This window comes from Tamandua tetradactyla, chromosome 1, assembly GCF_023851605.1.
Source record: "Tamandua tetradactyla isolate mTamTet1 chromosome 1, mTamTet1.pri, whole genome shotgun sequence".
In the NCBI taxonomy this organism is placed as follows: Eukaryota; Metazoa; Chordata; class Mammalia; order Pilosa; family Myrmecophagidae; genus Tamandua; species Tamandua tetradactyla.
Window position 1 is genome coordinate 193,069,787 of NC_135327.1, and position 13,665 is coordinate 193,083,451.

Here is a 13,665-nt window from a genome sequence, read left to right on the forward strand (position 1 = left end):
CAAGGGCTGAATGAAATCATTTGTTTTAAACACACACACACACACACAAAACACCTCTATAAAATTCTGGTTATATTTTGAGTTCATTCAATTTTATTATAAAATGAGCGAAGGAAGACTGGGATGGTAATTAATTGTGTCATTTGGCATTTAATACTTGGTGCTCTGGACAAGTTTGTACACACTCTGAGAACAGCAACAAATGAAAAGCACTCATTGCTTACACCGCTGCTGAAAAATCCCTGGCACATGAAAAAGTCAAGCAGCTTACTTCTGGCACGTTCCTCAGCGCTGCTGATGGCCCTAATTACATTCACAGGGAAGAAGCTCTGCAATCAGCCCCTATTTTATTTCTCAAAATGGGAGAGCAAATGAAGACACGTTTTACTTAAGCTAACCAAAAATAAAGTCTATATACTGTGTTCCTGCAAAAGTGAATTGGCCTTTATAAATTTTGCAGAAGATCTAAGTGTTTGTCCATAGACTCTGCCTGAGGCCAGAAGCCATTCTGGTTCAGTTTGTTTATGCCAGCTGTGTTGGCTTTGACATTTTGCCTCCATCTTTATTAAATTCTTCAAAATTTCACAAATGATGTGTGAATATAATTTCCATTTAAAGGATTCCAACAATACCAGAGTATATAGGGGAACAAGTGAAAGTATCCTCCCCCTCTTTCATGCCCACCCTTCTCCCCAGAGGTAACTGTTAATAGCATTCCATGCCCTATGGATCTTTTTCCCTTTTCATTTGCATATATATAAATGTGCATAAGCATGCAGAAAGAGTATTTTTAAATAAACGTTATTTATTCCGTTTCTAATCTCAAACCTCTATAGGCCTATAGGCCAAGTCCTACATGGCCTACTCAAGCTAAAATTTTCACAATATACGATCTTTACATAATGTTCTTAGAACTTTGAGCCTTAGTGATATAACTTGCGGGTTCAATAGAAACAATTTGGAAGTGACATTTTAAAGAAATTTTTATTGACGTTTAAGACGCTTCTATAATCATAATCAGCATAAAGCAGATCCTAAGCAGATCCTATGACAAACAAAAATGGCTATCAGGCAGTAAAAAGGCAAGCTGGGGCCTAAAGCTAACAGAAATTAAAATCCATATTGGCTATGAAAAGTCCAAAATACTCACGTATGCTGTTTAGTTCCTATAATGTCTACAAGCTAAGTGATTAGAGTTAAAAGTTTCCAAACTGCTCACTAATATGAAACTTATAGACGTAAAATCTAGACAACAGGTGGTAGGAAATAGGATGAGGATAGAGAATGGGGAGCGGTTGTTTAATATGAACAAAATGTTTAACTAGGTGGAACTTAAAAATCTGGAAATGGACAGTGGTGACGGTAGCACATTCTTGTGAGTACGATTAAGAGTGCTAAATGACGTGTGAGTGTGGTTGAAAGGGGAAGTTTAGACTTATGCATGTCACTAGAAGGAAAGATAGAAATCAAAATATGGGACTGTATAACACAGTAACTCCTATGGTGGACAATGACTGAAACAGTACAAATATTAAAAGGTCTTTCATGAACTGTTCAACTATATAATCCAGTAGCCTTGATTCTTGAAGAAGATTGTTTAACTATATAGTTTTTAAGGTGTGACCATGTGATTGTGAAAACCTTATGACTGGGACTCCCTTTATCCAGTGTATGAACAGATGAATAAGAAAAAGACAGAAAATAAATAAATAATATGGGGGGCATGGGGCGATGGTATGTTTTCTGTGTTCTTTTTTATTTTTAGTCTTATTTTTGGAGTAATGAAAATGTACAAAAATTGACCGTGACGAATGCACAGCTATATCATGATGCTGTGAACCTTTGCACACTTTGGATGATTACATGATATAGGAATATATAACATATGTCAATAAAATTGTATGTTGAAAAGTTAAAAAAAAAACGTCTTTCATGAATTAGAACAAATGTACAACACTATTACAAGGAGTTAATAACAGAGTGGAATGGGGGCAAAATGTACCTATTGCAAACTATGGACTATAGTTAACAATAATATTCTTACTACTCTTCCACCAACAGTAATGAAGGCACCACACCACTACTAGGGGTCAATAATAGGGGGGGATAAGGGGTATGAGATGTTCGGGGTTTTCTTTTTTCTTTTTTGAGTAATGAAAATGTTCTAACATTGATTATGGAGAAGAAGGCACAACTATGTGACGATACTGTGAACCACTGATTGTATACTTTGGATGGATTGTATGGTGTGTGAATATATCATTAAAAAAAAGTTTCCAAACTGAATATGGACTTCTAAAAGATTCTATCAACTACAAATTGAACTTTTCATCGCAAAGTTCCCTTCTACCCTTTAGATTACTGTGCTTGTCTTGCCTGTCTCTGAGGTTTGCAAGCCTGGAGTCATTTTTGAATGTTCTTTCTTTTGTTCTCTACACCCAGTCCATCACTCAATACAGTGTCTTAAATGTGTTTCGGCTTTGACTTCCTTTCTATCTCCATAGCCAGCATTATCTCATATCTGGATTACACTGTCATTTCCTGACATCAGCTTCTTCCCTATTCTAAGCCCTCTAGCCCTCTAGTGTCCTTAAAAACTTCTAGGTCCAAATCTTCTTTGTCCTGCTTTGTCATGAGATGGAGAGGGGTGGGTGGCTTTATGAGGTAGAGAACTGAATAAGTTACTAGCCAGTTTTCGTGAGAAAAACGTAGCCATACCTTTAGACACTCTATGGCCCACCTCCACTGGGATAGGCTGATTCTCCATCAGTGAATCCCTGTAAATAGTCTATAATGAGAATAAGCACATTTTTTATGGGGAGGGAGATCTATAGTGTTCTATTATGCTCTCTGAGGGTTCCTTGACTCTGCACAAGAACCACTGACCTTAAAAATAAGAATCTCTTCTGCATTTCAACACTGGCCAGAGGTCAGATTAAATTGATCATTCATTCATTCATGGATTCATCCATTAGCATAAAGGCTAGCTTAGAGAGATCAGAAATAGGGCCACTAACTGTCCTCCAGAGATAGAGCAGTTCACATGATGGAGACATACCTATACAGCATGGCTTCCTGAGGAAATACCTTCGTTGAACTATGGTTCAGTGCCATGACCTTGGCTTTTCATTGTTAGGACAGCATTGCTGAGAAAAGGAAAGATCGACCATACAGAGTTTTAGGAGAGTAAGGGACCTGTTTAAAACTGTTGGAGAACCACTGAGGCTTCCTAGGTCAGAGTCAGTTGGAAACATATCACCTTTCTCCAAAAACAGCTCCTCCTGACCCCTCTATTTCTGCAGATATGCCATTATTCTCCTTCCATTTGTGTCTCCCTCAAGTCTTCTGCTGAAGTATCTCCTGGCACTCTCTCCATCTCTCCCTCCTCCTTAGCAGGGTATGGTCCCACTTCCAGGTCCTTTCCCTGGAACACTTTTACCCTTTCTCTGCAAGACATCTTCCCTGATCACTCTATTTAAAGATGCACCCTGCCCACACTCCTGATCAGCCTTCCTTGCCTTATTTTTCTCCTTAATACTTATTAACAACTAACATATGATGTATTATAGTTACTTTATTTTATTTTATCTTATTCTAGTCTCTCTCTCCTCATTAGACTGTAAGTTCCATTAGGGTAGTGGACACTTGGGAAATTTCTATAGAATTAATGAATGATGCGCCCCTCCCCCATCACCCTGTGGCATGCTAAGTCACCTTTAACTTCTCCCAACTCAAGTCTCATACCCCACATCTAAATTCATCAAGACATACTGATTCTTCCTTTCTGACTGCCTCAAATCTACCCCTTCCTCTTTTTGGTTACTGCTACTATCACCATTTTGCCTGGTAACCAATACACTATCTTCCCATATAATTTCCCTGCCTTGGTTCTTCTGCTGGTACATCCTAAATACCCCTGTCATGTTAATCTTCCTAAAAGCATCATTTGTTCATGTCTCTCCCTGTGGTAGATTGAATTATGTACCCCAATAAACATGTTTTGAATCTTAATTCGTGTCCCTGTGGGTGTGAACTTCTTTGTAAGCAGGACCTTTTGTAGATGTTATTTTTGGTCAAGTTGTGGTCCAACTGAATAAGTAAGGGTGGGTCTTAATCCCTATTACTGGAAGCCTTATAAAGAGAAAAAACTGGAAGCCTGAATTAGAGAAGGTCAGAGGTAGAAGCTGGAAGTCAGCAAAAACTGGACCCAAGAGAGAGAGATCACCTCTTGATGGGAGGCAGAGATGCAAGCCAAGGAACCTCAAGATTTGCAGCAACCAGGCACCAGAATGCTACAGACTCTGGAGAGAAAGAATGACCTTGCCAAAGACTTGATTTTGGACTTCTAACCTCTGAAACTGTGAGCCAATAAATGTTTGCTGGTTACGCCAATCCATTGTGTGGTATTTGTCATAGCAATCTGGCAAGCTAAGATACTTTCCAACTGACAGGAAAAACAACAAAACAATGGTCTGAGAGATGAGATTAGGAGAGGTGTTTATCTTTCTCCTTATACCTTTCTGCCTTTTTCTGCCCATTTTTCTACACTGAGTATATAAACTTATTATAAAAAAATTATTGAAAATAAAACTCCTGCATGGCTTCCTCTTGCCTACCAAATATCGTCATGGTGTGCACATGAAGGCTCTCCACAAGCTGGCCCTTCCTGCTTTTTGTTCTTAGTTCCCTTCTCTTCCTCCTTGGACAGTCCCTGCTTCTCTAGGCTCAGACAAAACTGCACTCTGACCTGCGCTTCATGAGAAAGTCTCTCTAGATCCCATGAAAGGAAACCAGATGGACAAGGCATGATGGGCTTCAGACTCAGTCAGATGGAAGACATATGTTACAGCTGTAAATCGGACCAAATAAGAATCCCAAAAGACAAATATTTGAGGTCTCAGTTAACATTATTTACTCCAGCATTCTGAAATTCTTTTTCCTCACTCTATTATACCTAATTTAAGTTTGGAATGCTTCACTCATTTTTCTCATTGCCTACTTTTTTAAATGCTAGCATGGTCACTGTGCTTTACTATTCAATAAACCATTAAAAAAAAAAATCTAAAACCCTCCTATGACGATAAATGAAATTGATTTTTTTTTAAGCCATTTGGATTCCCCCCAAACCACTGCCTTTTAACACTTGTCTGGATTCCTACCTAATTATTTTTAGGGCTTTGGGCTAGAAAGCAAATTGCATTATGTTCTTCTAAAAATATATATTTATAGAACCATCTGTAATCCCTTCAAAGCAATCTTTGCAAGTCACTACTGGAATATATAATGTTATAAATTCTATTAAATCATAGCCTTACAGGGCTGGAAGTGATCTAGAGAACTGACGGATCATAGGCCCCGCCCACTGTTTTTAAGAACCATATCTTAAGCCAGGAAACAAATGACCAAATGCTTTTGTTCCATAACCCCTTCCCACTTCCACTCCCAGCCCTCATAAATTTTTTCATGTAGAATGGGACCAAGCCCGTAGACATTTAAATTTAAAAAGGGAATTGGAGAAGAACTTTCCAGTGTTCAGATCCGTAACAATGACACATCTGCGGGAATCACATGTAAAAACTATGACCAGCCCCATGCATTCTTCTCTCCTTTTTACTAGCTTAGCAAACAGGGTAACCACCAGGAGCCAACCAAAGCTCCTAAAGCAGAAGCTAACAGAAAGAAAAACAGATTTTGATATCTGTATTAAAACAATTGCTGCTTTCCCAGCCCAAGCACCATCATACCTCCCCCCAAAAAATGACTGCTTATCACTCAAGATCAAACTCATTCTAACTTGGACAAATACTAAGAAGCATCTTTATAGGGTAAGAGCAAGTCAGGCCCAAGCCTAAAATGAAAGTATTTATTACATGTCCCCACTTTCCCCTTTCATTGACCTCCTACTCCACTACATTCCCTTTTTCCACCTCTCTCTTCCGACATTCAGACCCCCACTTCTGGAGGTCTTCCACTTCTCCTCAGTCAAAACAGCCAGTTGCACGCATTTCACATTCATTCATTTAGAACATGGTTTTTGAGCACCTCCCACATGCCCGACAAAGTGCTAAGCACTTTACAGGGATTCTCTCCTTTAATCTTCACAACATGTCTCTGATGTGGGTACTATCATTTTCCTCACTTAGGTGAAAAGGAACTGAGGCATAAAGAAGTTAAGCTTGTTAGAGGCCACAAAACTAGTTGGCAGTAGAGAGAACAGAGATTTGAATTGGGAGGCCACGCTCTCGGTGGCTACCCCATCCAGCTTCCCCCCTAGGTGGGGAAAGAGAAATATAAGGTGCTGTGAAAGTATATAAGGAGAAGGTCTGACCTGGTCCGGGAATCAGAAATGACTTCCTCAAGGATGAGATATTAAACATTTGAATGTTGGCAAAGCAGATAGGAGAGCCAGTCAGGCAGAGCGGCAGGGAAGGGTTTCGCCCTGGGAAAAAGGCCCATGAAGCTGAATGGCAGGAGGAACATGCTGCTGTCTCAGGCAATTGTATTTGCAGCAGAGACCCCCAGCAGGAAGTAGAGGTTCTGATATTTATGTACTCATTAACCCCATAAATATTAATTGACCACTATGCTGTGCCATTGTTAGACTCAGGCATCAATGGCCAGCTGACAGATATCTGTTAAGTGGGTAGAGGACCCACCCTTCCCTTTATTGCAGAAAGCTTCACAAGAAAGCCACTTAGCAGGTAAAGCTAACACTAGATGTAGGTCTTCACTTGATTTTCTGGTTATTAATACCCTCCTCAAGGGGAAAAAAAAAAGACAAGTGCTCCTTCCTCCTGGTACATTCAGAGCACAGAGCGATAGGAAAGCTAAGGTCCAAAAACTGCTCTACTGCTGCAGTCCAGAAAAGACCCTAATCCTAAAGACAGCATGAAAGGGGTGGTTCAGCCAGAAGCCTGTCCTTTTAGCTACCAGGTGATCAGCCACCAAGAACTGACTTACAGACTTAAAAATCGGACAGCCTGGGAGGTTTCTACAGTAATGCATTCTGTGCTCCTCTAGGTGTGGATATGAATACACAGGATGTTCACTAGGTAAAAAATTCATCAAGTTGTGCCCTGATGGTTTGTGCACCCTTCTTTATCTTTGTACGCTTCAATTAAAAAGTTTATTCAAGCGCTGAGTAATGCAGTTTACTTTCTTGTTATCATCAACATTATGGGAAAAGGTAGTATTTGAACTGGAAGAGACCTCAGACAGCAGCTAGTCCAGCATTTACCAAAGCGTGCTCCATGGAACCCTAGCCTCAAGAGACATTCTGCTAAAAGGAAATGGGTATGGGTCAATAAACTTGGCAATGCTGAATACTATTTATTTATTTTAGAGATCCGCAGTATCACCTGCAAAATGGAACTCATCAGTCTCCATATATCACCGCCCCACAACCATTTGCATAAATACTCTTCATATTACATAGTCCATATTTCAGGAAATGATGCCAGTATCTATCTAATGGCATAAGCCCAACACCTAGGAGGTACTTCTCGCTCCTCTCTTTCCCTTACCTTTTGCAATCTGATCTCCATAATAGTTAGTTCTCCAGTCTGTCCCCTTTCCCCTCATTTCACTGTCATCACCCAGCCACCATTATCTCCTTCCTAAAATACTCCAGGCCTCTTAACAGTTCTGCCTCCATCAGTCTTTGCAAAACTGCCATAAGGATCTCTCCAAAATGTAAACATCACTCCCCTGATTAAAATCTTTGATTAGAATAAAATCCATACATCCTAAAAGCCGTATAAGTTCCATAATAATCTGACTTCAGCCTAGACTTTCACAAATTTCTCCAACATTTCATGCTGTCTCACTGAGGGGCATTTGTGTTTGTATCATCTCTACTCCTTCCATTTACCCTGACCAAGCTCCAACTCAGCCTTCAGCTCTCAGCACAAATTCCAGGATGCTGAGTTAGGTACTCCCTGTCCTGAGTTCCTGATTTCCTCTGTCATATGCCCTTGGAATTGGTCACTGCTTGTTCAATGTTTGTCTTCTGCACTATTGTGAACTCTACTGAGCTGAGACTGAGCCTTGGCTCAGGGCTCCATCTCTAGTGATTAGCACAATACCTGGCGTAGGAGGCATCCAAAAAATGTTTTTGAATAAATGATAATATTAAAAGTAAAGTAAAATTTTTAAAAATTTTATACTTTATGTAACACAGAATTTCCTAAACACATTTGACCACAGCATTCTTTCCTCACTTAACCATATCAATCTTGTGCAATCTGGACTATTCCGTGGAAAAGCTGATTTATTCCAATTCTCTCATTTTACAGAAGACTGAGCCCCAGAGAGATAAAATGAGTTACCCAAAGTCATTTAGCATGTTAGTTCTTGAAAGAGTATTCTCAGAAAATAACAAGAAGCATAGTAAAATTTAACCATTTTTAACATAACCTGGAGAAGTTTTAAAGCTAAGAAATACCATTCAATTTAGAAATCCTAATTAAGATAAGAGGGAAGAGGTAGGCAAGGAAGATAGGAAGCTGGTTTCTCATCACACACACCAAAATAAAACTGATTAATTAAACAGGTAAGCAGAATATAAGACAAAAGCTAGAAGAAAATATAGGTGAATGTCAATTGATTTATCAATGGGAGGAACTTTCTAAACTTAAACTTAAATTTAATGGAAGAAACTACATAAGACTGACTACTAAAAATTAAACATCTCCATATCATAAAATCTAAAGGCAAACCATAAACTGAGAAATGTTCAGCCTCTGCTACAGATTCAGTTAAGATATTTTCTAATATATAAGAAAGTATACAAATCAATAAAGAAAGCATTTAGGGGAAATGTTTAGTAAACGCATGGAAAAATTCCTGCTTCCTGAAAGTCAAATGGATATAAATTAAAACTCTCAGAAGCAAACACCATTTTTCACTTTTTAAATGATCAAAAATTGGAAAAAAAAAAAAAAAAGATAATCTCCCATAATTTCAGGAAAGGTGAGGGTGTGGTAAAGTGTACCCACTGTCCTGTGCTGATGAAACCGTGCAGTCACTTGGCCTTTCTGTATTGGCATGCTCTGTGATGATGGCACAGAATGGCTGAAACCATCCACAGATCCAAGGCTACTTGTAGGCATGTTCATGGAACTGTCACCTTGCATTGACTGTGTCCAGGTCCTTGCATAGCCATATGGTTAGGCCCAGGCAGCTGGCCCTTCACCTGGTCCTGCATATGTGGTGCAGGAGAATCCAACCTACCCTTCTCTCTGAATCTATGTTGTGAGAGCACGGAGGTGGAGGAGGGCCACTGAAACCCAGCTCCCCCAGGACTATTTTGAACATTACCTGGAGATGTTTTAAAGTTAAGAAATACCACACAATTTAGAAATCCTAATTAAGATAAGAGGGAAGAGGTAGGCAAGGAAGATAGGAAGCTGGTTTCTCATCATACACACACCAAAATAAAACTGATTAATTAAACAGCTAACCAGTATATCTGGCACAGGTAGTTTTGTTACTGGACAAAGGCAGTAATTCTTTTGATGCGCTCAATATCCAACATCCGAGACACCAGGGTTTTAAAAAGAAAAAGAGTTTATTACTAGGCACATAGTGGGAGAGCAGATGGCCTGTCAGCCCAAGATCTGTCTCCCTGTGCTGCAGTGATTCTGATAGTTTTATTAAAGAAAAAGATGGGCAGGTTTAGGATTGTGAGCACAGTGGCCCCAGATGATGTAATTAGAGGTGATCTAATTATTGATCATAAGCAGATTGATTACATGCTTAGTCACAGCACATGTATAAGAAAATGGTGGAATGAGGTATAGGTGACTTGTAGGGTAAAATCTAAGCCACTGCACATGTCAGGCAGGACCATTTTGGTCAGATCCAGTCTCAGTCATCAAGATAACTTTGGACCTGGGGTGGGTTAGCTCTGGGCTGACCCAAGACCCTTCATTAATAAACATTAGGGGCTATCTGTAGTGATTACAAAACTCAAGTTGAAAAACTGGATAACTGGGTACAAATGAAGGTTAGTCACAAGGATTTTACAATCACAGAAGCAGAAGATAAGGGCTATACAATCATTATCAGAGATCAAGGCAACTGGATTACAATTTAGAGATTTCTGGTATTTCCCTCTGTCTACTCTAACATACCAGAAAGCAAAAAGGAATATTTATGTAATAATTCAGCAATCAAAATCATCCCTTAAATCCTAATTTCTCGGTTACAACGCTGGTAAAAAGGACTCCATGTTTTGATTAGAATCTGCAATTGCAGCACAGTAGACCAAGTTTGCATGCAACAACTGCACACAATACTTAGGTCTTTTCTTTATTTTGACAGTCCTTAGAATATGATGGTTACTTCCACTCAACATCCGAACAGCAGCGGGAGCCATGTCTCCCTGGTCCGTCTCCAGGCTGCAAACGCCACAGACATGTTGCTGACATCCCCAGTACGTCTCAAGAGTGCCAGACCACGCGGCCTTTCTGAAAAGCCCTCAGCAAGTGTAACTAGAACCTAAAGAATCATTATATTCTGACATCTGGTGATTTCACTCCCAAAAATTTATACCAAGAAAATAACTGGTATTGAAAGATGCATGAACTCAGGATGTTCATGCTGGCATTATATAATACAGTGAAAAAATGCAAATAACTGACGTGTCCACCGTTAGGGGTATGAGTGAGTAAATTATGAGCTGTCTACAGGATGGACTGTTACCCAGTTTCTAAAAAGGATGCTCATGAAGAGAATTTAATGGTACGGGGAAATGCTTAGACTTCATAAGTAAGTTAAGCAAAAGTAGCATGGTTAAAAAAAAAAAATGTATTAGGCATGATCCCAACTGAAAAAAAAAACGCATAGAGAAAGGGATTGGAAGAAATAACTACTTGGGTAGTAGACCAATTAGGTCATTTTTAATTTTCCTCTTCATATTTTTCCACATTTTCAAATTTTATCTAACAATCATGTATTTGCTCCTATAATCAGAAAAAGCAATAAATCTTTTCCAAAATGTCTGGGTATCCTGGTGTGGAGACACTGATCCCAAGCAGATGTGAGGGCGGCCAGGAAAGCAAGCAAAGCCGCTTCACTTCCCTGTCACCTGCAAGGGCCAAAGACTCCTACTCTACTTGGCTCTCATATTCCCTGGTTGAATATTCCACGCTGGATTCAAACCGCAGCCACCATTCCATTGTTGCGACAGTGTCAGATTCAGAACAGGCAGTGCAGGGCCAAGACAGGATGCTCCTTTCCCAACGGCACTGTCCAGTGACTTGTCTGCCCGGTCTCATCATTTCAGGATGGGACCCACCTGGAGGACACAGTGTTTCCTCCTGTAGCCATATAAACATAGCTCACTGTATTCAGTTAGATAGCTTAAAAAGAAAAGGACTGTATGGTGTGTGAATATATCTCAATAAAACTGCATTCAATTAAAAAAAAACAGAAAAGAAGGGATCATTAGCATGAATCTAGGAATTTATAAATGTTTTGGATAATGGGAAGGGAAAAAAGAGGACATAGATACAATGTTGATCAAAGTTATTAAAATTAAATCCCTGAAGAATCATACTCAATGATTATTAATTAATTCAAATGACCCTTTATTTAATGTGCTTGGTAGGTGCTAGGCATTAGATTAGGCACCTTTCACCCCTGCAGTAATATCTTTGATGGAGAGAAAGAGTCAGGGGCTTAGAAGGAGCACATTAGCCCTGGAGAGACCCAGGCTCAGAGAGGGCTCCTGCTCCACCTTTTACAGATTGTGGCCCTGGAGGAAGTTATTTCATTTCACTGATTTAACCTACCTAATGGAGTAGGCTCTAAGGACTAAATGAGACAGAGCTAGTAAAGCTCTTAGCACAATGGTTGGCATGGAGGTAAATCTCCAAGAACATAAAAGAGGGCAAGCAACTTGAGTCCTTGTAGATCTAGAACTAAAACTATTTCTATTAAGATGTAGAGCTAACCTCTCACCCCACCATTTATAAATACTTGCTCTACATCTCATTTTATTTCCTTTGAATCAAATAAATATTATAGGAGGGAGAAAAAGATAACCTGTTCTATCAATTTCCAAAGATATAGACATCACTAGTGTAATATAAGTGAGATAATACAAGGAAATTTGCAAATTATTATACAAACTATGATTACTGGTATATAAATTTTCACCTCAATTGACAAAAAATCTCCAAATTTCTAAAGATGTCACTACAACAATTATTCGCCTTTAAAATACAGCTTTGACAGCATATCTCTAAATCTACTGCCTTTCCTAGATTGCATGTATTTTAAAAATCTAAACTTTTTGTGCCACCAGTTTTTTCTACGACAATGTTTAGTATCTTAACTATCTGAGGGTTCCTTCATTTTTCAGGAATTCCCAATCCCAGTCCCAATATTTCTATAATTTCCAATTTTTTTCATTGATCACAATAAATAAGAAAGTAACCTTAGGCCTTTTTCTGTACAATTCTCTGATTTGTCTTTACAGGAAGGTAAAACAGTCAGTCATTGGAAAGCCCTAACGAACAGGCTTTACTCTGAATAACTGCAGGAAATCTATCAAACTTTCCCAAGAGAATTTCTTTAAAAGGCCAAAGATTCTGATATACTGAAAGGCTTACATATTGAAAGTATTTCTGGCAAATGAAACACCCGGGTTCTGACCAACATCCTTGGCCAAAACCCTCTCCTTTAATTAAGAAAAACAAGGGTTTGGTTGGCAAAAAAATTTGTGCAAAATACTCAAGTGCGGACAGTCTCCTCTCAGTTTTTCCTTAAGCTTTCATTAAAATCTTCATTTAAAGCTTCGAAGGCTCACCCATGGTTTGCATTTCCTAATCAGTTCTTGATAAGAAATACCTCGGCCGCCGTGGTGGATTGAGAAACGATGACTAATTTATGAGGCATTTAAACTGCTGAAGTTCTCTTTTTAACAAACACGGCGTTTCCTGGGTGGTATTTGCAATTACTGGAGGAAAAGAAGGAAGTCCTGCTGGGGTCACCTGTATGACCCCCATTGACTTACTCTTCATCCTTAACCAATTTGGAACCTGAACAGTAGACGACCGCGATTTCCGGGGACGGGGACTTTTAGGGATTAAATGGAGCAGGCTGGTGGGAAATACAAGTCCCTAGAGACGGAAAAGGAGGCCAGCGCTCTGCCTCCCAGGAACTCCGGATTCCGCCGGATCCGCGTCTGCGAAGACCAGACGTGGCTACGCGGTTCTGAAACTTCTATGAATGTGAGGGGGAAAACCCGCCAAACAAGCAGGCGCAGGTCCCACATGGCAGCGCAGAGGCAAAAGAGTGGCTAGATTCCTTCGGTTATTCACTCGGCGGTTCCGCCTCTACGAGGGCAGGGCGTGGGTTCCCAGCTCCAGCTGGGCTGTACTTACCAAGACTAGCGAGCAACTTCTCCAGCCTTCATTGCTGGGAGCCATACGCCTAGTTTACTTTCAGATTTAGCTAGGTGTTACCCATAATGCACTTGTAAAAGGGAAATGCAAAAAAGGTTGCTAGCTGATAAAATTCTTGCAAAACTATTTTAAAAAGAGTAATTTTGTTTTATTTTCACTGAATTTAGTCGGAAACTATTACGTATTTTTCCTGTCAAGATTGTGAAATAGGTCATGAAAAGTGTCCTTACTTAGAAAAGAGTTCAAAAAGGAA

The 13,665-nt window shown here is 39.6% G+C and overlaps 1 protein-coding gene across 7 annotated transcripts in view; it reads right to left on the minus strand.

The window, feature by feature from the left end:
* Nucleotides 1-13,452, minus strand: part of EZH2 (enhancer of zeste 2 polycomb repressive complex 2 subunit) — a 147,115-nt gene extending 133,663 nt beyond the window's left edge. The window contains exon 1 of one of the 7 annotated variants that reach the window (XM_077148879.1): nt 13,392-13,452. Coding sequence is in view for 1 of the 7 variants with exons in the window: in XM_077148847.1 (XP_077004962.1) it covers nt 13,392-13,436 (45 nt within the window). In the remaining 6 variants the exon portion in view is untranslated. The remainder of the gene's footprint in view (nt 1-13,391) is intronic. The other 6 variants (XM_077148847.1, XM_077148857.1, XM_077148867.1 and 3 more) reach the window with 6 other exon arrangements.
* Between the last annotated feature and the right edge of the window lie 213 nt (nt 13,453-13,665).